At 49.7% G+C, this 25,780-nt stretch overlaps 1 protein-coding gene and 1 pseudogene across 3 annotated transcripts in view; both read left to right on the top strand.

Annotated features, from left to right (window-relative positions):
- The window catches only part of FHL2 (four and a half LIM domains 2), a 46,096-nt gene that overhangs the window by 2,464 nt on the left and 17,852 nt on the right, over positions 1-25,780 (top strand). For 2 of the 3 annotated variants that reach the window (XM_059658941.1, XM_059658939.1), the window contains exon 2: positions 7,493-7,667. In XM_059658941.1, coding sequence (XP_059514924.1) covers positions 7,493-7,667 — 175 coding nt within the window. Of the gene's footprint in view, positions 1-1,512; positions 1,539-7,492; positions 7,668-25,780 lie in introns of those variants that run through there. The other variant, XM_059658940.1, reaches the window with a different exon arrangement.
- LOC132212991 (ezrin-like) lies at positions 12,849-14,603 on the top strand (annotated as a pseudogene).

Below are 25,780 nucleotides of genomic sequence, written 5' to 3'. Positions count from 1 at the left end.
AATTATGGGTTTGGACTTTAGCCCCTGTGGCAATTGATTTTATGTCAGCTTGACTGGGCCTTGGGGTGCCCGGACACACATGTTATTTCTGGGTGTGTCTGTGAGGGTGTTTCTGGACTCGATTAGCAGTTGAGTCAGGAGACTGAGCAAGCAGATTGCCCCTCTCCTTGTGGGTGGGCCTCATCCAGTCAGTGGAAGACCTGAATATAACACGAAGGCCCAGCAAGAGGGAGCTCCACCTGCCTGACTCCTGCCGGGGCTGTGTCCTTCCCGGCTTCGGCCTTGGACTAAGCATCCGCTCCCCCCAGGCCTCGAGCCTGCTGGCTTTGAACGAGAACTCGCACCATCGGTTCCTTATCCTCGGGCTTCACACTCCTGTACAGTCACTCTCCTATTAGTTCTGTTTCTCTGGAGAACCCCGACTACTATAGCTCCCCAGTAACTTGTTTAAAAAGTCTCCCCACCAACTCTTCATCTTGTTTTTCAAGATTCCATCATGCCTCTGCTACTGCTGGTCTTGATTTTCCCTTTGCTGTAAACTTTGGTGTCCTCTTGGCGTTCTAATGAGGGGTTCGGGGCAGCATTTGGTCTCTGTCGTGAGTCCAGTTCTGAGGGGCACTCTCACACCTGGCCTGAACTTAGACATCACATGTCATTACACTCATCCTCATTCCTCACTGCCCGATGTAGTCTGTGACTTAAAGATCTCTTCTTGGCTCGTGCTATGAAGTGAGGCAGGTGAAGTCCATGCCAATAAAAGGAGAAGCTGCCCTGTTTCTACAGGTAAATACAATTCATGTCCAAGGGCATCCTTGAAGTCTGTAAATATTTAGGTTTTCAGTCAAAAAGAAAGAAGATCTGTCTGTGATGATACCACTTCTAGAAAAGAAGACAGCCACCCCATGCACAGAGGAGCGGGACACGTGTGGGCGATCCCCACAGGACCCTTGTTCAGCGGTGTGCTGAACAAGCACCGTGTGGTGTTGGGGCTGGGAGAATGAAGAGGCCAAGCCAGGCTTTCATGAAAGTTGAGGTCACCAAAGGAAAAGGCCATTTGGGGGTCATAGTAGATGGAAGGCCAGGCAGACCACAGAGCATAAACAACAAGCTGCCCTTTAGAGACTGGGTTAGGGTTAGGGTTAGGGTTAGGTTTTTGGTGAGAGAGAAAGAACGTGTAAATAACTTGCTCCCAAGTTCCCAGGAAGGCAGTGGTAGAGCTGTAGGGTGGGTCCCTCCTCACCCCCAGCACTGAGATGATTTATGAAGCTGAGGCAACCCGCCATTCTAGCTGCATAATTATGCTTGTCTAGCATCGACTGAACTGACATGTTTGGAGATTAACTTACAAGATAGTATCTGGAAGGTGATGTAAATTCTTTAGGCTAGCACTGGACTGGAACTCTTTCAGACATTGTATGTCTTATCTCAGTTTCCCAGGACCTAAGCCAGTACGTGGAAAATAGTGGTTACCTCATACATTCCTGTTGACTGAATTTAAAAGTCCAGAGGACATCAATTCTTGCATTTATGGACTTAAGGTCAGAAATTTGACACTTATCATGTCCCCATTTCTTTTCAGTATTCCATATTTAAAAGTTTATTTGCAGGACAGCAGTTCCCTTATTCAAGCACTGTCTCTCACACAAGACATTTCTTTATCAGAGACCAGTCAGATTTTTGTTTTGTTTTTGAAAGTTACCAGCTTACATATCAAATCATGATACATCCCTAACCCCTGTTCATAGACGTACTCAGTTCAGAGTCGTTCAATTAACCCATAAATATATCCTATTGCTGTAGGCACAGTCAGTCTTACAGCTTACCAATAATCTAAAAATCTGTTTCAGGAGAATTCTAGGTACGTTATTATATTTTTTAAAATAGCAACATCTCTTGAACTGGCCCCCTCTCCCTTTCACCAGAATTTTCACTTAAAGGAAGGAGTTCAGCTAGACTAATGAAAAGTGCTGGCAGTAAGGGTCCTGCTTTATAGTCACGCAGTGTCTACGGACATTATATAACTTATTGATAAATCTCACCCCATCGGACACCATACATAGTTATTAGAACCTTATTGACTATAGTCCCTATGCTATATGTTACATCCCTGTGACTATTCTGTAACTGCCAATTTATACTTCTTTATCCCTTCACCTTTTCACCCAACGCCCCCTCCCATCTGGCAACCATCAAAATGTTTCCTGAATCTACTAGTAGAGTCTGTTCTGTTTCTGTTCTGCTTGTTTGTTTATTTTGGTTTTTACATTCAATTGTTGATAGGTATGTACTTATTGCCATTTTATTGTGCGTATTTTTTATCTTTTTTTTCTTTCTCTCTAAAACGCTCTGGTTTATTGTTGACAAGCGATGGCATTTCCTGGCTGGCGCCCCAGTGGTTTTTAAAGGTGGCCCTGCTTTGTCAGGACTGGCTTCTCTTTAGGAGCCGAGTGTTAGAGGAGTGTCTTAAGTCACAGTTGATCTAGAAGACACAGGTTTGGAGGGGGAGAAGGGAAAGGGCATCTTTGGGGTCAGAGCAAAGTAGGTAGTTAAAAAAGAGGTCATTGGAGCCCTGGCCAGTTTTCTCAGTGGTTAGAGCCTTGGCCGGTGGACCAAAGGGTCCCGAGTTGGATTCCCCGTCAAGGGCACGTACCTGAGTTGCAGTTTCATCCCTGGCTCTGGTCAGGGTGCATGAGGGAGGCAACCAGTTGATGTGTCTCTCTCACATCGATGTTTCTCTCTCTCCCTTCCACTCTCTCTAAGAAATCAATGGGAAAAAATGTCCTCGGGTGAGGATTCACAAAAAAAATAGAGAGATAATCAGAAAGGAGGCAAATCTGGCTGTGTGAGGTCAAGGTGGCCCAGCAGGCCGCCCGCGTGGGAAGAACGGGGTGAGCTCCTGAGAAGCAGAGGCTGTCCGTCACGCGGGGCCCTCCTCGGACGCTCAAGAAATCCTTCGGGTCAAAACAAGTGGACAGCATCCGGCTGCCCATGTCCTCGCCTCTCCTCCTTCATCTCCTTCTCACCACTGCTCCCTCCTTCCTACCGTCTTTCTGTGCTTCTCCTCCCTTCTCTTCATGCTTCTCCTCTCTCTCCCTCGCTCTGACACTTTCCCCCTCAAACTTTGTTTTATAGTTTTTGAATCTGAGAAGATAAAAATTACCCACATCTGAAATCTGTAGACTTTTAAGTCGTAATTATTCCTTAGGAGGTCAGCCCAGCGCATCTTGGCCCCATGGCTCTCTGAACTTGATTCTTGCATCTGACTGAACGCGGGGCTGAGGGAGACGCAGATCACAGCGCTGGCTCCCCGGGCCTCCGCCCTGCCAGCTGCGCCTGGGACGTGCCTTGCCCACTGCAGTTCGCGTGGCCTGGAGCCAAGCCTGTTGCCTAAGATCCAGCTTTCTCACATGCCCTGGCCGTTCAGAGCCCGGGGGTAGGACACGGAGCATGACTTACCCCTCGGAGGGATGGGGACTCCAGGACGCTGCACTTTGGACTCGTCACTGAAGTAACACGTCAGCAGCCACACCTTAGGTCTGGGTGGCTCCTTGCAGCTGTTGCGTCTCTCTGCCAGCACTGCTGTGTGCAGGTCATGGGCAGAGGCGTATACGTATACCCTGTCAAGAGGGGTCCTGGGCTTCAGAGAGGGTCAGCGATCATGCACAGTTAGGTTGAAACAGCCCTATTGAACCAAGACGCCCTGTTTTTATTGAAGAAACAGGTCAGCAGTGGACTCTGACACCCAGGGAACATGTGTTGAGTCGTTGCCCTCAGTCTTGTCCCCACCGCGTGGCAGTGTGGGGCTCCCACGCCGTGCGCTCTCAGTGGGCCCTCTGTGTCCCCTCCACACGCACTGCAAGCTTGGGGAGCTCACGGGCTAAACCCTTGCCCACGGGCACATCGTGTCTGTGACCAAGGCCACAGGCCCTGCTGTCCCGGGCATTTGGCTACCTTTTCTGCTTCATCTTTGCCGTTCCTGAAGTGGCACCACTCACTCCCATCTTCCCGGGGTGCCCACCCACCCTTCCCTGTTGCTCGTCTCCCTGCTTCTGCTCACTCTGCCCCTTGGCCTGCAGGGCCAGCTGCTCACCGTTCCCAGCACAGGGACCATCTCCTGCAGGGAGCCGTCCTGCCGTCCGGGAGGGGAGCTCAGCTCCTCCCTGGCGGTGCACAGGGCAGCCCTGTCCTGAGCAGCAGCCTGAGAGTCTGACATATGTCTGTTTTCCTTCCTAGACTGAAGGTCCTTCAGGGAGGGCCTGTGTCTTAATCACATTTGTGTCTCTAGCATTTTGCATCACTTCTGCCACCCAATTCCAGCTCAACTGATGCTTCTTGAATGAATGAATGAACACTCAGGTGCTTCATGGGATTTGAAAACGGAAAATGACAGGGGCTTCTCCTGAAGGACTGTAGGTAAACTTTTCCTGTGAACAAGCAGCTTAGGACTGATAGTGTCGCCTACATACACAAGAGCACATCCCCCTTGGCAGCGTGTGATGAAGGGAGAACTGATTTAAACACTACGACAGAGGAGCTCTTTGTTTGCTCGTTAGCTGATGGGCTACTTACTTTGATTCTCAGGGTTGGTGCTTCATAGAATTCTCTGGAAGTCCAGAAGAGGGCTTCTCAGATAACGTGTGTCCTGCCCTGTTCCTAATTAATGATGGTGCTCACCTTACAGCTAACCTGTCGCTTTAAGCCGAAGTGTTCTTCTTATCATTGAAATCATAGTCACTTCTTAGAGAAGATAACAAGCCAGGAGCAAGAGAGACCCATCAGCATGAGACAAAAATCTACAGACAGGGGACCTGACCCCCTGGGCCAAGTGCCTCATCCCCGTTCTGAGCAGGTCGAGGCCTCACTCCTGCTGGGAGTCAGAATCAGTGGTGACACGCTGCCTCGGGAGAGCCTGCGTCACGCTTTGAGCAGACGTGGCGCACCCTCGTCGTGCTCAGAGTGGCTCCCTGCATGTGTTTCTGTCCTGGTCTTGTGCACTGGGTGGAGGGAAGCCAACAGGTGCCAGGTGTATGAGCGTCATGGCCATTACCTTAGAGGAAAGAAGGTTCACCCTTTCACCAGCTGAGAACATAAACATGGTGCTCTGGAGAGATTATCGGTGAAGCCAGCAGGGCCTGTGCTTGTCCCAGTCCACATGCAACCACCTTGCCATTGAGACTGGGAGTTTGTTTTTTCAAATTTAGATGGCTAGCTCATGTGAAAACTCAAGTGAATCATCCTTTTTCATTAAGACTCCTGGCCAGTGTGTTCAGTGGTTAGAGCGCCAGCCCACACAACCAAGGGTCATGGGTTCAATTCCTAATCAAGGGCACATGCTTGGGTTGCAAGCTCGATCCCTGGCCCTGCTTGGGGCACGTGTAGGAGGCAACCAATTGATGTGTCTCTCACATCGATGTCTTTATCTCTCTATCTCTCCCTCCCCCCCCCCCTTTCCCTCCTTTCCAATCTCTTGAAAACTATCCTCTGGTAAGGATTAACAATAACAACAAAAAGATTCCTGGGCTCCAGTTTTTCCTCCATGAAATGAAACTAGAAAATCTTGGGAGTTGCTGGCAGCTTTTAAAATTCCATGATTTGTCGTTCTGTCTCCTTTCGTTTTTATTTCAGTATATCCCTGTTTCCTCCTCTCTTTCATTTTTATTTCATATTCTCAAGGCATTATTCTTATATTTGTGTGAACAAAATGGGCATAAACCTCTGGTTCCACAGATAAATGTTAGCCTTTATTGGAAAAATACATGTGTTGGAAGGACAGTGTTCAATCGTGATGAAATACATGACAGCCACTTTTAAAACTGAGGAATTACAGGAGAGCATCCAGTCTTCTGCCAGCATAGCTGCTGCAGCCTGTGATGGCTTCTGTGCAAAGTATATTCAGTGTCTCTCTCTCTCTCACACACACACACACACACACACACACACACGCCCACACCTTTCTTTCCCTGGCACATTACCTCTGCTTTCCTTCTCCTAAGCTCCAGGGGCCCTTCTGTTGCCTCTGTAACTTGCTTCTTGGGCCCACGCAGCCCAGCTGGCGCACTTCTTCCCGGGCTCACTTGTACCTCTGTGACTTTCTAAATAAACTTTTCTAGTAAAAACAAAAACAAAGCATATTTATATGTTGGGTCACAGAATAATAATTCAAATGCTTAAGAGCCTCATCTTGTGATGTTATCACAGCAACATCCAGACAGTGTTTTCTTTAACTCCAGGAAGAGCAGTTCAGGAGGCTGGATCTTCCACATGTGTCCAGCTGCGCATTCAGTACTCTTGGAAAAAACCGTTCCATAAATCTGGAAATAACCAAGTCCGGATACTTGAGTCATGTTCATTTCTTGGCTTACAGTTGTCAAGACCTTGTATATACAAGAGTTCAAAATTAATAAACACTGTCATATCTGCTGCTATTATAAACCAGGCACCAATATTTTATTTGCATCATAGGGTATTATTATGAAATTTCACACTTAAGTGGTTTGAAATGACGGAAAATTGAACCAAGTTTAATTAGAATTCATGAAACATTGCTCAGAGTTACACAGCCAGTCTACATATTTAACAATTTATTGTACTTTTTGCTTTTCACAAATTAAATATTGCCACTTGAGAACATATTCCTGCAGAATATCAGCTCTGTGTTTCCATGCCCTGGAGGTGTCTCTCCACATGGGTATTTCTGGAAGTTTCTAACCTGTATGGGAACGGCCCACGAGGAGGAGGTGAGGTGAAAACCTCCTGTCCCCTCCCCGCCATCCCTCTCTGCTCACGCACACTCCACACTCACCCTGGAAAAACGCAGTGACTGGCCTGAGACGCATTCCTGTTCCTTTTGGAAAACCGGGAGGCGTTGCCTGGAGAGGCCTTTGCCTGCAGTGCCGGTGCTCACCCCGTTCCTGGAAGCCAGCCTCCCGTGCCCTGCGCCCAGGCGACCCGGCAGTGGGAGGAGGACCTCCATCGGGCACTTTTTCTGTGCCGGTCGGTGCTTCCCTCTGCAGTGTCCAGGTCATGGGTAATGAATGCTCTCTGATAGGCCTCTCACCGCAGGTTTACCCACTCCAGACCCTCCCTGTGCCGCTGTGGTCTCTTACTATTCACATGCACGAACCCATGGAACTCATGGAAACTTCGAAGGAGTGAACTCATTGTTGGTGTGCCTGCCTTTCTGTTTGGGGGCCAGGAGCCAGGGCGGATGCAGGCCTGTCACACATTGGTACACATTTGAAGCACATGGCTGAGGGGTCGGCAAACTCTCGTATCCAAAACTGAGGTGGCTTTTTCTGACACAGTCAACGATACAAAACTGCCTCCAACGAATTTTTTAAAAAGTATTGAAAATGATGGTCATTTCAAGGCTGAGTTGGTTACTCACAGAGGAGGGAGCCACCGGTTGGCCAGCGGTGACCCCGAGGGCCGCCGCGCTGCCAGGGGCTCGGCAGGGCGCGCACAGTAACACGGTGTCCTCTTCTGTCGGTAGGCCGTGGAAGAGCGGCGTCGGAATGGAGCGCTTTGACTGCCACCATTGCGAAGAGTCTCTCTTTGGCAAGAAGTACATCCTGAGGGAGGAGCGCCCCTGCTGCGTGGCCTGCTTCGAGGCCCTCCACGCCAGCACCTGCGAGGAGTGCGGGGAGCCCATAGGCTGCGACTGCAAGGTACCCGGCCCGCAGTGCCTGTGGCTCCTGCCCCCGCCCCGCTCCCTAGGAACCGTGGGCCGGGTGCATGGTGCTGAAGTCCCGACCTGCATCCCCTGGTGAAATCCCATCCTTCAGAGCCCCCCCCCACCCCCCCCCACCCCCACTGCTCCGAGGTCGGATCCTGCAGGGTCTTCTCCAGCCTCTTCCCTCCGCTGCTTCGGCCTCTGCCCCCTCCTGCTTGCGTAGCACGTGCACAGCGCCTTCCCGGCATCTGTGCTGAGCCTCCCACGTACGGGTCTCAGGTTTCGGTATCCGTGTCCTGATCTCACACCCAGCCCAGCTCCGCCGCTGCAGCTTCCTGAGGGCCACGCACTGACTCATGTTTGCTTGGCGCTGACTCACAGGGAGCAGGTGCTGCTCAGCCCGTATCTGCGGGTGAAAGTGCACGAGGGAGCCGGCGAGGGGTGCCAGGGGCGGGCACGGGAAAGCAGGAAGTGCACTGGGGTAGGAGGGGCTCTTCCCTCTCTTGGCAGAAGGTCGGGATTTGCCCTTTTATTTTCCAGGGGAAAGGCACATGCGTGGGAATTCCCTGCTTTCCTGCTGTGAGGGCGCAGCAGGTTCAGCCGGGGCCCTGGCCCTGGGTGCCGCCCGCCCGGCTGGATCGCGTGTTGGGAACGCTGGCCTGCACTGCTCAGCGTGTTTCGGTCCACAGTGGTCCCTGAAGGACCCCCTGGGGCCGCCGTGTCTGAGAGTGCCCTCTTCCCGCAGGCCCACCGCTGAAACACACAGCGCTGTCCACGATGGGCACCCAAGAGCCACTGATTGGGCACAAAGTGGGGTCACACTGGAATCTCTAAAGGGATTCCCAGATTTTAAGGCAACTTATGGCATGTTCCCATTTCCTGCTCTCATTCCTTTAGCTCTTTTGGGATTGTGTCACCCTCATCCGCTGTTACAAATGTCAGGACCTCATTGCTGACTGGCCGAGCCAGGCTGTGCACAGATGGGCTGTTCTAACCCATCCCGTGCACGGTTCCTGCATGTCTGTGCTTTGCCACCTCAGTCCTAGGACAGGCAGTGAGCTGGGGGCTGCACCCTCTGTTCCTGCTGCCCGGCACGTCGTGACAATTGTGGGATCATTTCCATCTTGTGCAGAAAGAGGCCTTTGTCCTGAGCAGAGACGGGGTGTGCAGTGGCCACTCCAGGCCATGCGGCAAGTGGCTTTGCGTCGGAGCAGGAGTGGCAGCCAGGGCTCCGGACGGGAAGCTCAGAGGGGGTCCTGCATAACCTGCAATAGGTTTGGCTTCCGGCACCGTGAGCGCCTCGCTGATTGCGAGTCTGGAAGTTGAATACCGTCTCCAGCTTTTCCTGAGGGTGTCCCTGCCTCACAGCCCTCACTCCCTGTTCGTTCCCTGGGCCGAGCATGCCGAACTGCCTGCTCCAGCCTGCCTGGCTCGCCAGCTGTCTGCACTAAGGCTGACGACTTGAGCCCTCTGTGCTGTCTTCACATTCCTCAGATGGAGGTGACACCAGGGTGCCACTTCCTGGGGGGCTTGGGTATGTAGACATGAGCCCTGAGCACCGGGAATGGCAGCTGGCATCACTGTCAGCTCCAAACTGCCGTTTCCTGCCAACAGCGTCCCTGCTCTTCCGTAACGTGTTCCCTCCACACACCTCTTTCTCTATCAGTTTTCATTATAAAAACATCAGTGGAGATGTCTGGTTTGAGGAACAACTAATAGGCAGAAACAAATTATTATTTCATAAAAGCTTTACCTGGAAAAGACGTAAGTAGCTGCGAGGTTAACTTATTATTCTAACAAAGAACAACTGTAGTTTAAAGGAGACATTTTGGATATTTAGTCTCCTTGAACGGAGACTAATGTAAAAACAAAACAAGCCTGTGTAGCTCATTGGGTTGAGTGTTGACCTATGAACCAGGAGGTCACAGTTTGACTCCTGGTCAGGGCACATGCCCTGATTGTGGTCTCAATCCCCAGTGGGGTATGTAGGAGTCAGCCAATCAATGATTCTCACTCATCATTGATGTTGCTATCTGTCTCTCTCTCCCTTCCTCTCTGAAATAAATATATATATTTATTTCATAAAATTCATGCACGGGTAATGTCCCTAGGCCTGACCAGCAATCAGAGCCAATCGGGGCCTTCCAGCTGTCGGCCGGGGCCTTTCTTCATTCCATGTTGCCCCCTGGTGATCAGCGCACATCACAGTGAGCAATTGGTCTTCCAGTCGAACTCCCGCAGGGACAATTTGTGTATTAGGCTTTTATATATATATATAGGTTTATTAAAAATAAATAAATAAATGGAAATAAATTACTATTTCTCTAATATGATTTAGTGGAAAGACCCTCAAACCTCCTTATTCTTTAGCACATACTTTATGAGCAAACACAAGAGTCCTCCAAATGGGGCCAAAATCAATATGACTGCTGCAAAGTCAGGAGTAAATCATGCTGAACTTTTCAACCCAGATTACTGTTTGTGGCGTTACGCCATGTGACTTTCCACATGTTGGAAGAAAAAGAGATGTTGAAGTTAGATTTTGCCATTTGGTGCTTTTAAATATTTGGAACAGTTTTCTTGACTCAGAAATAATGATATGGTTGACTTTGTGGAGGAAGCAATGGTAGCAAAGAATGTTTGTTACTTCATAGAGAGCAACTAAGTGGGCAGATCTGGGGCCATTCTCTTAGAATCGCACAGGTACTCGAGCCTCATGTGACGCTCTCTGAAGGATGGGGGTTTGTGAGAATTAGGCTAATCTTGTGGTACTGACTGCCTTTTACTTTTATTTATTTTAATTAAATCTTTATTGTTGAAAGTATTACATATGTGCCCCTTTTCCCCTCATTGACCCATTCTAGCCCACCCCCATCACCTGCCCCAGGCCTTCCCCACCCTATTGTCTGTCTCCATGGGTTATGCATATATGGATACAAGTTCTTCAATCTCTTCCCACCCACCTACCCTTTGAGGTTCCACAGTTTCTTCTATGCTTCCATGTCTCTGGATCTATTTTGTTCATCAGTTTATTTTGTTGATTATATTCCATACATGGATGAGTTCATGTGATACTTGCCTTTCTCTGACTGGCTTATTTCACTTAGCATAACACTCTCCAAGTCCCTCCATGCCCTCTCAAAGGGTAAGAGCTCCTTCTTTTTTACTACTGCATAGTGTTCCATGGTGTAAATGCACCACAGCTTCTTTATCCACTCGTCTACTGATGGGCACTTGGGCTGTTTCCAGACCTTAGCTATTGTAAATTGTGTTGCTGTGAACATAGGGGTGCATATATTCTTTCTAACTAGTGTTTTGGGTATTTTAGGATATACTCCTAGAAGTGGGATAACTGGGTCAAATAGCAGTTCCATTTTTAATTTTTTGAGGAAACTCCATACTGTTTTCCATAGTGGCTGCACCAGTCTGCATTCCCACCAGCAGTGCATGAGGGTTCCCTTTTCTCCACATCCTGGCCAGCACCTGTCATTTATTGACTTGTTGATGGTAGCCATTCTGACAGGTGTGAGGTGATACCTCATAGTCGTTTTAATTTGCATTTCTATGATGATCAGTGACTTTGAGAACGTTTTCATACATCTCTTGGCCTTCTGTGTGTCCCCTTTGGCAAAGTGTCCTTTTAGGTCCTTTGCCCATTTTTTAATTGGATTGTTTGTCTTCCTGTTGTTAAGTTGTATGAGTTCCTTAACCGTTATCAGATGTATCATTGCCAAATATGTCCTCCCATGCAGTGGGCTTTCTTGTTGTTTTGTTTGTGGTTTCTTTTGCTCTACAGAAGCTTTTTATTGTATGTAGTCCCATTTGTTTTGTCTCCTATTTTCCTTTGCTCAAGGAGATGTATCTGTAAACCGGTTGCTACGAGAGATGTCTGATATTTTTCTGTCTATGGTTTCTTCGAGGATCTTTATGGTTTGATGAATTACATTTAAATCTTATCCATTTTGAGTTTATTTTTGTGTATGGTGTAAGTTAGTGGTCTAGTTTCACTTTTTTGCATGTATCTGTCCAATTTTCCCAGCACCATTTATTAAAGAGACTGTCTTGACTCCATTGTGTATTCTTGCCTCCTTTGTCAAATATTAATTAAGCGAATGGCTTGGGTCCATTTCTGCAATCTCTATTCTATTTTGATCTATATGCCTGTTCTTGTGCCAGTACCAGGCTGTTTTGATTACTGTGGCTTTGTATTATTGTGATTCCTCCAATTTTGTTCTTCTTTCTCAAGATTGCTGTGGCTATTGGAGGTCTTTTTTGATTCCATATACATTTTTGGAGAGTTTGTTCTACATTTGTGAAATATGCTGTTAGTATTTTAATAGGGATTGCATTAATTCTGTAGATTGCCTTGGACATTTTAATGATGTTACCAACCCATTTAATGATTCCACCAACCCATGAACACGGTATATTCTTCCACTTATTTATATCTTCCTCTATCTCTTTTTCCAACGTCCTGTAGATTTCTGAGTACAGGTCTTATACATCCTTGATTAAGTTGATTTCTAAGTATCTTAATTTTGTTGTTGCAATGATAAATGGAATTATTTGTTTAGTTTCTCTTTCTGAGAATTCATTATTGGAGTATAAAAATGCCATCGATTTCTGGGTGTTAATTTTGTATTCTGCTACATTGCCAAATTCATTTATTAAAACTAGTAGATTTTTGGTGGGGTCTTTAGGGTTTTCTATGTACAATATCATGTCATCTGCAAATAATGACAGTTTTACTTCCCCTTTTCCAATCTGGATGCCTTTTATTTCTTCTTTTTGTCTGATCACTGTGGGTAGGACTTCCAGTACTATCCTATATAATAAAAGCCCAGTGACCAAAATGGTGGAATGACCAGAACGACCACAATGACCAGAACAACCACGGCCCCTCACCCCAGGTGCCCCATCCCCCAGCAGGGACCCCCACCCCAATTGGGGGTGTGGCCAGCCTGCAAACCACCGGAGGCCCCTCACCCCAGCCGGCCTCACCCCCCAGTGGGGACCCCCACCCCAATCCAGGGCCCCCATCAGGGCAGGCTCTCTGGCCCCTACCCGTGCACCGGGCCTCTATAGCAATATAGAACCCTGACCGTCCACTGCCACCGGTCCCCACCACTGTATCTGCTGCTGCTGCTGTGCCATGTTCCTGCGGATTGAGGAGAACCCCTAGGAACTGAAAATGCCGAAACCAATCAATGTCCAAGTCACCACCATGGATGCGTGGAGCTGGAGTTCGCCATCTCTACCAGACACGCCAGGAAAGCAGTTTTTTTGATCAGGTGGTTAAGACAATCAGCCTTTGGGAAGTGTGGTGCTTCCGCCTCCAGGACGTAGATAATAAAGTATTTCCCACCTGGTTGAAACTTGATAAAAAGGTGTTGGCCCAGGAGGCCAGGAAGGAGAACCCCCTGCAGTTCAAGTTCAGGGCCAAGTTCTGCCCTGAAGATGTGTCTGAGGAGCTCGTCCGGGACATCACGCAGAAGCTTTTCTTCCTCCATGTGAAGGAGGGCATCCTTAGCGATGAGACTGACTGCCCTCCCGAGACTGTGGTGCTCCTTGGCTTCTGTGCAGGCCACGCTTGGAGACGATAACAAAGAAATTCACAAATATGGGTACCTCAGCTCCGAGCGGCTGATGCCCCAGGGAGTCATTGAGCAGCACAAGCTCACCAGGGACCAGTGGGAGGACCGGATCCAGGTATGGCATGTGGGGCACCACGGGATGCTCAAAGCTAGTGCCATGCTGGAGTGCCCGAAGATTGCCCAGGACCTGGAAATGTACAGAATCAACTATTTTGAGATAAAAAATAAGAAAGGAACTGACTGTGGCTTGTAGTGGATGCCCTGGGACTAAATATTTATGAGAAAGTTGATAAGTTGACCCCAAAGATTGGCTTCCCATGGAGTGAGATCAGGAACATCCCTTTCAATGACAAGAACTTTGTCATCAAGCCCATCGACAAGAAGGCGCCTGACTTCGTCTTCTATGTCCCCCGCCTGCACATCAACAAGCGGATCCTGCAGCTCCACACGGGGAACCACGAGCTACGCATGTGCTGCAGGAAGCCCGACAACATCGAGGTGCAGCAGATGAAGGCCCAGGCCCACGAGGAGAAGCACCAGAAGCAGCTGGAGCAGCAGCAGCTGGAAACTAAGAAGAAGAGGCGAGGGACTGTGGAGAGAGAAGGAGCAGATGATGCGGGAGAAGGAGGAGCTGGTGCTCAGGTTCCAGGACTATGAGCAGAAGACCAAGACGGCCGAGAAAGAGCTCTCGGACCAGATCCAGAGGGCCCTGGAGCTGGAGGAGGAGTGGGCGCCTGGAGGCCCACCACATGGTTGCACTGCACCAAGGAGGAGCTGGAGAGGCAGATGGTGGATCAGATAAAGAGCCCGGAGCAGCTGGCTGCGGACCTCACAGAATACACCGCCACGGTCGCGCTCCTGGAGGAGGCGCGCAGGTGCAAGGAGGACGAGGTAGAGGAGTGGCAGCACCAGACCAAGGAAGCCCAGGATGACCTGGTGAAGACCAAGGAAGAGCTGCATCTGGTGATGATGGCGCCACCGCCACCGCCACCCCCTGTGTATGAGCCAGTGGCCTATCATATCCATGAGAACCTGCAGGAGGAGGGCACGGAGGACTCAGGCTACAGCGCCAAGCTGTCCAGCGAGGGCATCCTGGACGACCGCAATGAGGAGAATCAGGTCACCGTGGCCTAGAAGAACCTGCGCATACAGCAGCAGCTGATGACTGTCCAGCGAACTGTCCCAGGCCAGAGACAAGAACAAGAGGACCCACAACGACATCATCCACAACGAGAACATGAGGCAAGGCCGTGACAAGTACAAGATGCTACAGCACATCCGGCGGGGCAACACCAAGCATCGATGAGTTCGAGGCCATGTGAGGCTGGGCCGGGACTGGCAGGGCGGGCCCGAGACTGGGCCCTGCCAGGTCGCACACAGACTCTAAAACTCATATTCGCAGTTCTCGAAATCTAGACCACTCCTCGTACCCAGTTCCTTTAAAGAGAGTAGCTGTTTCAGCAGGAATATCCTGGGGCTGGGACAGTGGAGGCTCCCCTGGTTATTTTCCCATTTGTATCATAGTGCCAAACGGGCCTGATTTTTACTGTTGTTATTGAATCACTTCCTGTCTGTGCTGGGGGCAGGGCCGATTGAATCAAGGAAAGGGCCGCTGTACGCCTGAGGAGCAGCTCTGTGCTGGCATGTGTGTGAGTTGTGTCATTAAAGCAACCATGGTGGCCCCCGTCTGTGCCATACTTCTGTATTTGAAATTATTCAGATTTTACTTGATTTCTGTGAAGGATGCATCTCTGTATTTATGTTTTTGAGGCTTGAAAACTGGGTTGAAAGCATTCACACGCGTGCACACAGTGACTTCCTCCCTCGGGTGGCAACGTCCTCGCTCATTCTGGATAAACAGCAAGGAGGACGCTCATGCTTAGATAAACTTCTCTGGTATATTTAACAGTTAGAGGGCTCCATTGTTGGGCTCACACACCTGATTAATGATCAGCTACAGAGTATAATATCCTATATAATAAAAGCCCAGTGACCATAACAGCAGAACAACCAGAATGACCACTTGACCAGTCACTATGAGGTGCACTGACCACCTCTCGCTCCCTACCCCTGGCTGGCAGGCTCCCATCGCCTGATGGTGAACAGGGACTGGGGGTAGGTGACAATGGGTGGTGGGGCCAGCAAGCAGGGGTGGAATGGCTGACCTCTCGGTCCCTCCCCTGGCCAGCAGGCTCCAATCGCCCAATGGCGAACAGGAACCTGGGGGTGGATAGCAGGGGATGTGGGCAGTGCCAGGTCAAGCCCTGCCCCCCAGCCAGTTGCCCCACACACAGAGAGCAACCCATGGCAGGGGTGGGGCCATGAGCGAGCGGTAGCGGCTGACCTCTCATTCCCTCCCCTCCAGCTGTCAGGCTCTGATTGCCCGCCTGATGGCAAACTGCGAACCCGGATGGGTGGCGGCTGTGGGGCAGGGCCGGCCGCTGGCAGCCAGCAGCCGGGGAAGATGGCCCTGATTGCAGGCTATGCCTAGGGACCGTACCCGCGCATGAATTTCATGCTCTGGGCCTCTAGTGTTGAATAAGAGTGGTGAAAGTGGACATCCCTTGATGTTGGCTGTATGTTTGTCATATAAGGCTTTTATTATGTTGAGATATGATTTCTCTATTCCCACTTTGCTGAGAGTTTTTATCAGAAATGGGTGTTGGATTTTGTCAAATGCTTTCTCTGTGTCTGTTGATATGATCATATGACTTTTGTCTTTCAATTGGTTTATGTGATGTGTCACATTTATTGATTTGTGAATATTGTACCAGCCTTGCATCCCTGGATAAAATCCCACTTGGTCATGGTGTATGATCTTTTTAATATATTGCTGGATCTGATTTGCTAATATTTTCTTGAGGATTTTAGAAAATATGTTCTCAGGGATATTGGCCTGTAGTTCTCTTTCATTGTGGTGTCTTTATCTGTTTTTGGAATTAAGACAAATGCTGGCCTCTTAAAAAGAGTTTGGAAGTGTTCCTTCATCTTGGATTTTTTGGTATAGTTTGAGGAGTATAGGTGTTCGTTCTTCTTTGAATGTTTGGTAAAACTCCCCTGTGAAGCCATGTGGACCTGGGCTTTTGTTTGCTGGGAGTTTTTTATTTTCATCACTTGGTATTGGCCTATTCAGGTTTTCTGATTCTTTTTTATTCAATTTTGGGAGATTGTATTTTTCTAAGAATTTGTTCATATCATTCACATATCCAGAATATTGGCATATAGTTGTTCATAGTATTTTCTCACATTCCTTTGTGCTTCTTTGGTGCCAGTGGTTACTTCTCCACTTTCATTTCTGATTTTATTTATTTGGGTCCTCTTTCTTTGTTTCTTGATGAATCTGGCTAATAGTTCATCAATCTTGTGCATCTTTTCAAAGAACCAGCTCTTGGTTTCATTGATTTTTTTGTATTCTTTTTTTAGCCTCTATGCAATTTATTTCTGCTCTAGTCTTTATTATTTTCTTCCTTCTACTTACTAGGATTTTCTTGTTGTTCTCTTTCTAATTCTTTAAGTTGTAGGGTTAAGTAGTTTATTATTACTTTTTCTTGCTTTTTGAGGTAGACTGTAATACTATCAACTTCCCTTTCAGGACGGCTTTTACTATGTCCTAGAGATTTTGGGTTGTTGTGTGTTCATTTTCATTTGTTTCCAGGAAGTTTTTTATTTCTTTCCTGATCTCATTCATTGTTTAATAATATGCTATTTAGCCTGCATGTGTTTGAATGTTTTTGGGTATTTTGATTATAGTTATTTTCTAATTTCATTCCACTGTGATCTGAGAAGATGCTTGATATTTACCAGGGTTATATCCTCTTGTTGGATCAATCCCTTTAGTATTATGTACTGACCTTTGTTGTCTCTTATGATGGTCTTTATTTTGAACTCTATTTTGTCATATATGAATATTGCTACCTCAGCTTTTTTTTCCTTTCCATTTGCCTGGAAAATTTTTTTCCATCCCTTCATTCTCATCCTGTGTGAGTCTGTTGTTGTTGTTGTTGTTGTTGTTGTTGTTGTTGTTGTTGTTCTTCTTCTTCTTCTTCTTCTTCTTCTTCTTCTTCTTCTTCTTCTTCTTCTTTTTTGTTAATCCTCACCCAAGGATATTTTTCCATTGATTTTAGAGAGAGTGAAAAAGAGGGGGAAAGACTGAGAGAAATATCGATGTGAGAGAAACACATCTATTGGTTGCCTCCTGCATGTGTCTCAACTAGGGCCTGGGCCTGGGAGAAGCCGGCACATGCCCTTGACCAGAATCAAACCCAGGACCCTTCAGTTCATAGGCTGATGCTCTATCCACTGAGCCAAACCAGCTAGGGCTTATGTGAGTCTTTTGTTCTGAGGTGGGTGTCTTGTAGACAGCATGTAATTGGGTCATGTTTTTGTATCCATTCAGCTACCCTATGTCTTTTGATTGGAGTATTTAAGCCCTTTATAGTATAGGTTATTATTGATAATGTACTTATTTATTGCCATTTTAATTCTGTATGCCTTGATTTTTCTCTTTTTTTTTTTTTTCTTCTCGTTATAGCTGTCCCTTTAAGCATTTCTTTCAGTGCTGGTTTGGTGGTGATAAACTCCTTTAGGCTTTTTTTTTTGTCTGGGAAGCTCTTTATTTCACCATCTATTTTGAATGATAGCCTTGCTGGATATAGTAATCTTGGTCTCAGATCCTTGGTTTTCATTACCTTGAGTACTTCATGCCATTCCCTCTGGTCTATAGAGTTTCTGATGAAAAATCAGCTGTCAGCCTTTGGAAGCTCCTTTGTAGGTAACAAATTGCTTTTTCCTTGATGCCTTTCAGTTCTCTCTTTGTCTTTAATTTTTGGCATTTTAATTATTATATGTCTGGGCATGAGTCTGTTTGGATTCTTCTTGCTTGGGACTCTATACCTCCTGAGTAACTTTTTCCTTTACCAGGTTAGGGAAGTTTTCTGCCATTTATTTCTTCAAACACATTCTCTGTCCCTTGCTCCCTTTCTTTCCTTTCTAGCACACATATTATGTGAATATTGTTGCATTTCACATTGTCCCACAGCTCCCTTAAGCTGTCCTCCTGTTTTTTAATTTTTTTTTTCTTTATGGTTCTCTAATTGAGTGATTTTTTTCAACCCTGTCTTCTAATTCACTGATCTGATCCATAGCTTCCCCTAATCTGCTGTGCATTCCTTCCAATGTGTTCTTTATTTGGACTATGTCATTCTTTATTTCTGACTGCTCTTTTTTCATAGTTACTATATATTTTCACATACTGTTTAGCATCTTTACCATCATTATTCTGAACTCTATATCAGATAAATTTATCTATATCAGATAAATTTCTTCATTTCATCAGATAAATTTCATTCTCTTGGTGAATTCTCTTGCTCTTTCATTTGGGGGTTGTTGTTTTTTGTCTCCCCATCTGGGCTGCCTGTTTGGGTTTGTGTCTGTGTGTTGGGTAGATCTGCTATGACTCCCAATCTCTAGTGCAGAACAATGTCAGATGTTCTTTCTGATTGGTCCTGAGTACCCTGCTTGGGACTATTAGCAATCCACAGTTTGTGGCTCCCTCTCCTGGGACTGGATGCAGGCCCAGAAGGAGATCAGGCAAAGACTCAAAGGATCCAGAGACCTGCCTGAAGTCTAATTGTTATCAGCCTCAATTGGTCTTAGACTGTGAACCATAGGGTGGGGCAACAGTTCTCTCAACAGGGTGTGGCTACTGCCTTACCTCAGGCCAAAACCACCTGAATAGCAAAGGTCCATAGTAGAAAGATGACATCTACAGCGTGGGAGAATGACTCAGCACAGGAAACCAGCACAGAAGGTGTCTGCCTTCTGAGCTCTAACCTCAGAGCCCCCGATCCTGGCTTCTGCTCACACAGCTCCAGTCCACTCTGCCCTCCTTCTGCCAGAGCCCAAAGTGAGTGGCTGCACAGGCAATTTTGTGCGTTGGCCCTTTAACAGGATGCCTGCATTTCCAGCCTTCTCTCCCTGGCAGACAGCAACCCTGCTGCTTTTCACAACCAGATGTTATGTGGGCACCTTTCTCAGTTCTGGTTCTCTGGGCTGGGGGCCCAGCTTTGGGTTTAGACCTCAGAGTTCTCAGTGGGAACCCCCCACAGCTGAGATGTCCCTCCAGACCTTCAGCTGCTGCCTGTGGGAGCCCAGCCAGCCCTTTCACGCCTCCACCTTTCCTACGAATCTCTATTCAGTTTCCACTTCCCGTTCTTGGTTATCGGGGTTCTCTCCAGCGAGTCTTCAGTTGATTTTTCAGGGTGGTTTTTCTGTATTTTCGCTATTTCCAGTTTGGCCCTGAGAGAGTGTCAGTGTAGCTTCCACTTACTCTACTGCCATCCCGACTGCCTTTTAAATAAAATAGACAAGACTTCAGGACCTATTACCGTAGTTGGATTTTATATATTTGAATATCATTTCTATGCAGTCACTCAATTACATTCTTTACTTCTACTTAGTTACTCTGAGGAAATGCTATGGCCTCAAAGGGTAAAAACCATTTATTTTTGTGGCCAGTGGGACAGTTGAGAACACGTAATACAAATAAAATTTTTTGATCCTCCAACATTGCACTGTTCCTGTGGATACTAGCAAAAAACATTTTTTATAGCCTGATTACAGATTTTTTTTGTGGATGGGTTTATCTACCTATTCTGGGCTTCAAAAATTCAAGAAAGTAAAGATGAGACAGGCTGGGCTGGAGCTCCAGAGATGGCTGTAAGAACCATACATTCATCAAATCGGTGACTTCAGCACACTCCAGGCCACATGCCCAGCTCAGACTTTGAGTTTGCATGTCTGTGTGAGCAGGTCCTAAAGTCAGCTAGGCCACCTGACCCATGCATGTGCCCTAGCAGGTTCTGGGAAGAGGAAGACAGTAACGAGTGAAAATCCATCTGTGGATGTAAGACTAGCATTCGGGGGTAGCGTCCAGTTGTCACAAAAGCCCCCCGCACTGAGTGGAATTTTTGTTCCAGACACTGGGAAATGCGCTGATTGCATGATCTGAACTTCTCATAACACCCCTATGGAGGGACTTTTTCATTCTGTTTTATGGAGAAGCCACAGAGGCTGGGAGAGGGGTGGGGTCTTTTCTGGGTTGGGAGGCACTTGAGTTAGAATTAAAGCCCCGGTGGGGTGGTTCCTGACCCACGGGCTGCCCCACGCAGCCTCGGCGGGATGTTGCCTGCGGGACTCGCGGGCCAGCGGCGATGGGACTGGTGGTCTGTCCGGTGGGTCAGCTGCCTGCCTTGCCTCCGTCGCAGACCTCAGCAAAGGGCTCCTGTTTCTGCTGGGCCTTCAGGTCGCCCTGACTGTGCTGCAGAATTGATTTCCTTCTAGAACACTCTTTCCAGTTTCCTAATTAGATAAATGGAAAGCGTTGAATTGATGATCAAATAGCCCCGAGTGTACTCATCAAACTATAAAAGCTTCTCATTTGACATTTGGAAGTTCTCAAAGGACAGAAAACTTCGGAGGCCTTTTGGCAAAAGGCAGCCCCGGGAATGGGACAGGAGACTGGGTTAGCCCACGTCCAGGTTAGAGCTAGGCGCCTCTGTGACAATTCTGAGGATTCCTGGCCCCGGCTGAGAGGCAGAAGTGAGACTGACGTGTTCTCCCTGCCCTCCAGCGGGTCACAGCCGCCTGCCCTCCGGCCGCGCTTCCAGGAGGGGCAGCTCGCTATTCCACTCGCGTGCTCACAGGCCAGCTCGCAGCCTGGCTCCTTTTGTTGGTTGTGTTAAGTGCTTAATGAGTGGATCAGCTCGTTAGAGTTTCCGTGTAATTTGTCCGAGTTTGTAATGAGCACTAAATATGTACATGATTTGGACACCCTCCTCTAAGAGAGAAAGCTGAGGGAACTGAGTAAAACAGGAGTCTCAGCATTGGGAACAAAATAGCCAGATGGCGACTATGAGGACCTCTCATTCCACGAAAACCAAGGGTCACAGCAAGGCACGCCCTGCATGCAGCAGGGATCGCGCCCACCCAGGTGGACTTGGGCCAGACTTGCCCCTGGGAGGCTTGGTGCCCAGGTCTGAAATCAGGGTCCCTCTCCCAGGGGGCTGACTGCGCTGAGGGACGGACCAGGGCGCCACAGAGGAGCGGCCCTCATCTGCTCCTCTGCACCTTTGTTTGCGGGTTTGAAAGAATATGCCGTCCAAAGCCCAGTAACCTGACCATCTGAGGCCGTCAGCCACCTTTTCAGAGTGCTGAGATGGCAGGCACTGAGAATCCACTCGCACAGGGGAGTCCCGTGGATGCAGATGCGGTTGCTTTGGGAAATAGCAGCTGAACGCCCCCCGCCCAGGAGGGACGGTGCGCGAAGGAGTGGGTGCCAGCGCCAGGCCCGCTGCGGTGAGGAGCCGCCTACTGCCCGGCCACCTGCACTGAGCCCCAGGCCGGGGTCCCACCAGGACACTCAGTCCACCCCCTGGCTCAGCTGAAGGCTCAGGAAGGGCCAAGCAACAAGCACTTCCATATTAGGGAGTTTCTGAAATGGAAAAATAGGAAATCTGACAGGAAGTGTTTAATCACATTATTTATCAACATCTTACTACGATTTATGACATTTCTGTGAGCATAAGATTAGTGTTGCTATTTTTTCTGGGATGTACAATAGATTATTTTCTTTTTTTCTTCTTCCCTCTCTCTCTAGAAGACTTCAGAACCAAGACATTTATTTATTTTTGTTGTTGTGGTGGTTGTGGTTGTGGTTGTTGTTAATCCTCACCTGAGGATATTTCTCCACTGATTTTCAGGGAGAGTAGAAGAGAGGGAAAGACAGAGAGAAACATGGATGTGAGAGAAGCACATCGATTGGTTGCCTCCTGCACGAGCCCTGACCAGGCCGAAGTGGAGTCTGCAACCGAGGTGAGGTGCGTGTCCGTGACCGGAATTGAACAGGGACCCTTTGATCCGAAGGCCAATGCTCTATCCACTGAGCCAAACCAGCGAGGGCTAGAACCAGGATACTTTAGGGCACTTTAAAGTGATTGAAGGTCCGCCAGGGAGTCTGTGTGGGTCTGAGAGCATCTCCGTCACACTCCCCGCAGGGTGCCGGGGCGCAGCGCCCGCAGGTCACAATGTTGACAGGGCTGGACGAGGTTCTGGCTACTGAGGACGGAAAGGAAACCTGTGTGGATGGGGACGCTGCAGGGAAAGGGCCGCCGCGTCTCCCCAGAGAAATTTCCGGGTGCGACCTAAGGCCGGGCGGGCACGAGGCCACTGCTGCCACCCGGCCTGGCGGCCTCTCTGTGGCGCTTCCCGTCTGCCTTGAGCTCTGGGATCGGGCACCTCTGACCCTCGTCGCCCCGCGTCGCCCAGGGCAGTGCTGTGTGGCCAGAGCCGCTGCCGCCCTGAAAACACCGCAGTTCCTCGACCTTCCGCTGTCCACGCCGCCTCCTCTCGCTTCCTGCGTGTCGTGGGCCGGGGCGGCGGTGGCGTCCCCACCACAGTAAGGCCGGCAGCTGGAGCGGTGCAGGGTCAGCGGGGCCTCGCGGCTGGGGCTGTGCCTGTGCCCGGAGAGGAGGGGAGGGCCTGTTGAGGCCGAGCTGCCTGGGCACGGCCTGGAGGGCAGAAGGGGGACAGAGCAGAGGACGAGGCTGGGCAGACGTGTTGGGACCAACTTGCAAAGATGCTGCCGTGTCCGGCAACGACGGTGAGAAACATGCCTGGGTCTGTCAGACCCTGAAGGCCGAATGCTGTAGGAAACGGAATGTGGGCTTTTAGCGTTGTGCTCAATTCGCTCGTGTGTAAAATAAGAATAAAACCTTATGTCACAGGGTATTGTATGGCTCCAAATAGGTAAGAAGGAAAAAGGAACAGGGTTTTAGATGTAAAAGGGCTGAGGACACTAGCAGCACTGTGCAAAGGGAGAGGGGCTGTTCTTGGCGTGGGAGAGCAGGGGAGGAAACCTTGTCAGGACCATGGCTTCGCGCGTCCCTGGGGCTCAGCCAGCCACTCGCGGTGGGAACAGAGCCAATGTGTTCATCGTCATCGTTCGCGGCGATCTGAACAGAAGCCAATACTGACATTAATTGAGCAATTACAGTAAAGCAAGTTAGTTATGCTTGGTGTATCTGCTTTACCTTAGAACTTGTGTGTGTTAAAATGCTTTCCATGTAGCCCTAACTGGTTTGGCTCAGTGGCTAGAGCGTCGGCCTGCGGACTGAAGGGTCCCAGGTTCGATTCCGGTCAAGGGCATGTACCTTGGTTGCGGGCACATCCCCAGCAGGGGGTGTGCAAGAGGCAGCTGATCAATGTTTCTCTCTCATCGATGTTTCTAATTCTCTATCCCTCTCCCTTCTGCTCTGTAAAAAAATCAATAAAATACATTGAAAAAGAAATGCTTTCCATGTAGTAACTCATGAACTCTTTCCATCTTTGCAGCCAGTGGTAGCTACTGTTATTGCTTCTTCACAGGTGAGAAATCTGAAGCCAGAAGCGGTTAAAAGCCTTGCGTGCCCGCGGTCATGTATCTGTTAGATAGGATTTGAATCCAGAGCCTGGAGTTCAACAGCAGGAAGAAATGCACCAGGCATTTCAGACGCCTGCCCAGCGTTCAGGGGCACTGGGGCTGCAGCAGGCGTGCAGGGGGGACTCCGGCCTCCCACCTGCCGCTTGCAGCAGCTGCTCAGATGTCATCGGCCAGGAAGCAGACCTCAGACTGCAGCTGCAATGGAGGAGGGGACAGTTATATTCCCAGAGGACCCACCGCCAGCAGAGGCGCAAGCTCATTAAAGCTCATTGCAGCCCAGGACACTTAAGCGCATGGTCATAACTCAATACTTATTTTCAAGGAAAATATCTTGTCAGGTTTGAAAATTATCAAACGTCCTTGAATGAGCCATTCAGGAACTCTTGTGTTACAGCAGAAAGACGTGTGTGTGCATGCGCGTGCGAGAGAGCGGGGCAGACCGAGAGGGACTGTGCAGGCGAGCCCGGCCCCGGGAAGGGAGTGCGCAGCTAGCCCCGCCGGGTCAGCTGAAGAGGCCCCTGGGTCGCGGGCACTAGAACCACTCTCAGCCCCCCCGCCCCCCCCCCCCCCCCCCGCATCTCCACCAGCCAGAAGCACAGGCCAGCGGCTCAGGATGCAGCTGAGCTGGAGCGGCTGCACCCCCCCCTTGGACCTAGTGAGTCAGGTCATTGCGAGGAAGCCAGCAGCGCCTTGGGGGACCCCCTTCTGAGAGCAGGGGTGGCTGCGGGAAGCGTGCCTTTAGGGCTGGACGGCTAGCACCGATGCTTACGGTCTAGTGGGGGCTTGGGCTAGCACCGATGCTTACGGTCTAGTGGGGGCTTGTCCGTGGTCCCCACACTTAGGGGACACTTCCTCGTGTCAGAGGCCTATGTCATCACTCAGCCTGAGCGGGAGCTGTGCGCTTGTGCCGGAACGTTGCCCGCAGGAGAGATGCGTGGCTGCGGCTCCTGACGCACCTGCGCTTGGCCATGACGGCCAGTCACGCCCGCCTCGCGCTGCCCGGGCGGAGGCTGCCATGGCTGCGGCTTTGCTCCCAGACGCAGCTCCCCTAAGGGCAGCCCCAACGGGCAAGTGTCCTCAACCTCCTGCTTCCTTTCTTCCTCTTCCCACTAACCTATGGCCCAGCTGTGACGCTGGGCAACTAGACCCTCTTCCGGGGGCAGCCTCCACGCCTCCGCACGTGCCCCGCCCCCCTCTCCCAGGAGGCAGTGGGTCAGGAGCATAGGGAGCGCTTTGCCCCTTTCCACAACAAAAGCCTTCGTGGGTGACTGGTCTGCCAGGAGGGGACCCAGCTACACCTGAAAAAGTGTTTCTCTCCTGCTCCGTAACAATCGAAACTTATTCCTCACGGTCTCAAGTCGTGGTAAAATACACAGGATGCAGACTGCGCCATCCTCCCCCTTTTGCAGGGTGCAGCGCCCCGGTTAAGCACATTCACATCGTGCGGCAACAGATCTCCAGACTCGTCTTCCCAAACTGAACTGTGCCCGGTACACCGCCTCCCTGCCCTTCCCGCCCCCCTGCCCCACAGCCGCTCCGCCTCCGCCTCTGCCTGTGGGAGGCCCGGGGCTCTCCTGTGAGTGGAGTGAGACAGTGCCCGTCCTTGTGTGTCTGGTTGGCTTTCCGTGTGGTGGTCAGAATCCCCTTTCTTCCCTTCATGCACTGTGTCCGCCCTTCACCCAGCGATGGACTCTGGGCGGCTTCCACGGCGCGGTTGGTATGAATAGTGCTGCCGCGAACGTGGGTCCACAAACCCTCTCTCGGTTCTCGCGGGCTCACGTCCGAAAGGGGAGTTGCTGGATGTGGTCATCTATTTTTAACTTTTTGAGGAACTGCCGTGCTGTTTTCCGTCCCAGAAAACCTGACGTGCGTGGACTCGAGTCAGCTTGACAGTGGCGACCGCTTGTCAAAACCTGCAGCTCCTCTCAGGCCGCGGGGCCCTCGTGCTGGGCAGGCTCGAGGGGTGTCCCACCTCCTCCAGCGCCGAGACCACGGCGATGCCCAACCGCACGCATTGGGTTGAAAACAGCCTGTTTC

This window comes from Myotis daubentonii, chromosome 12 (assembly GCF_963259705.1).
Source record: "Myotis daubentonii chromosome 12, mMyoDau2.1, whole genome shotgun sequence".
Taxonomy (NCBI): Eukaryota; Metazoa; Chordata; class Mammalia; order Chiroptera; family Vespertilionidae; genus Myotis; species Myotis daubentonii.
The sequence above is the reverse complement of the archived record's forward strand: the minus strand, read 5'-3'. Positions and strand labels throughout refer to the sequence as shown.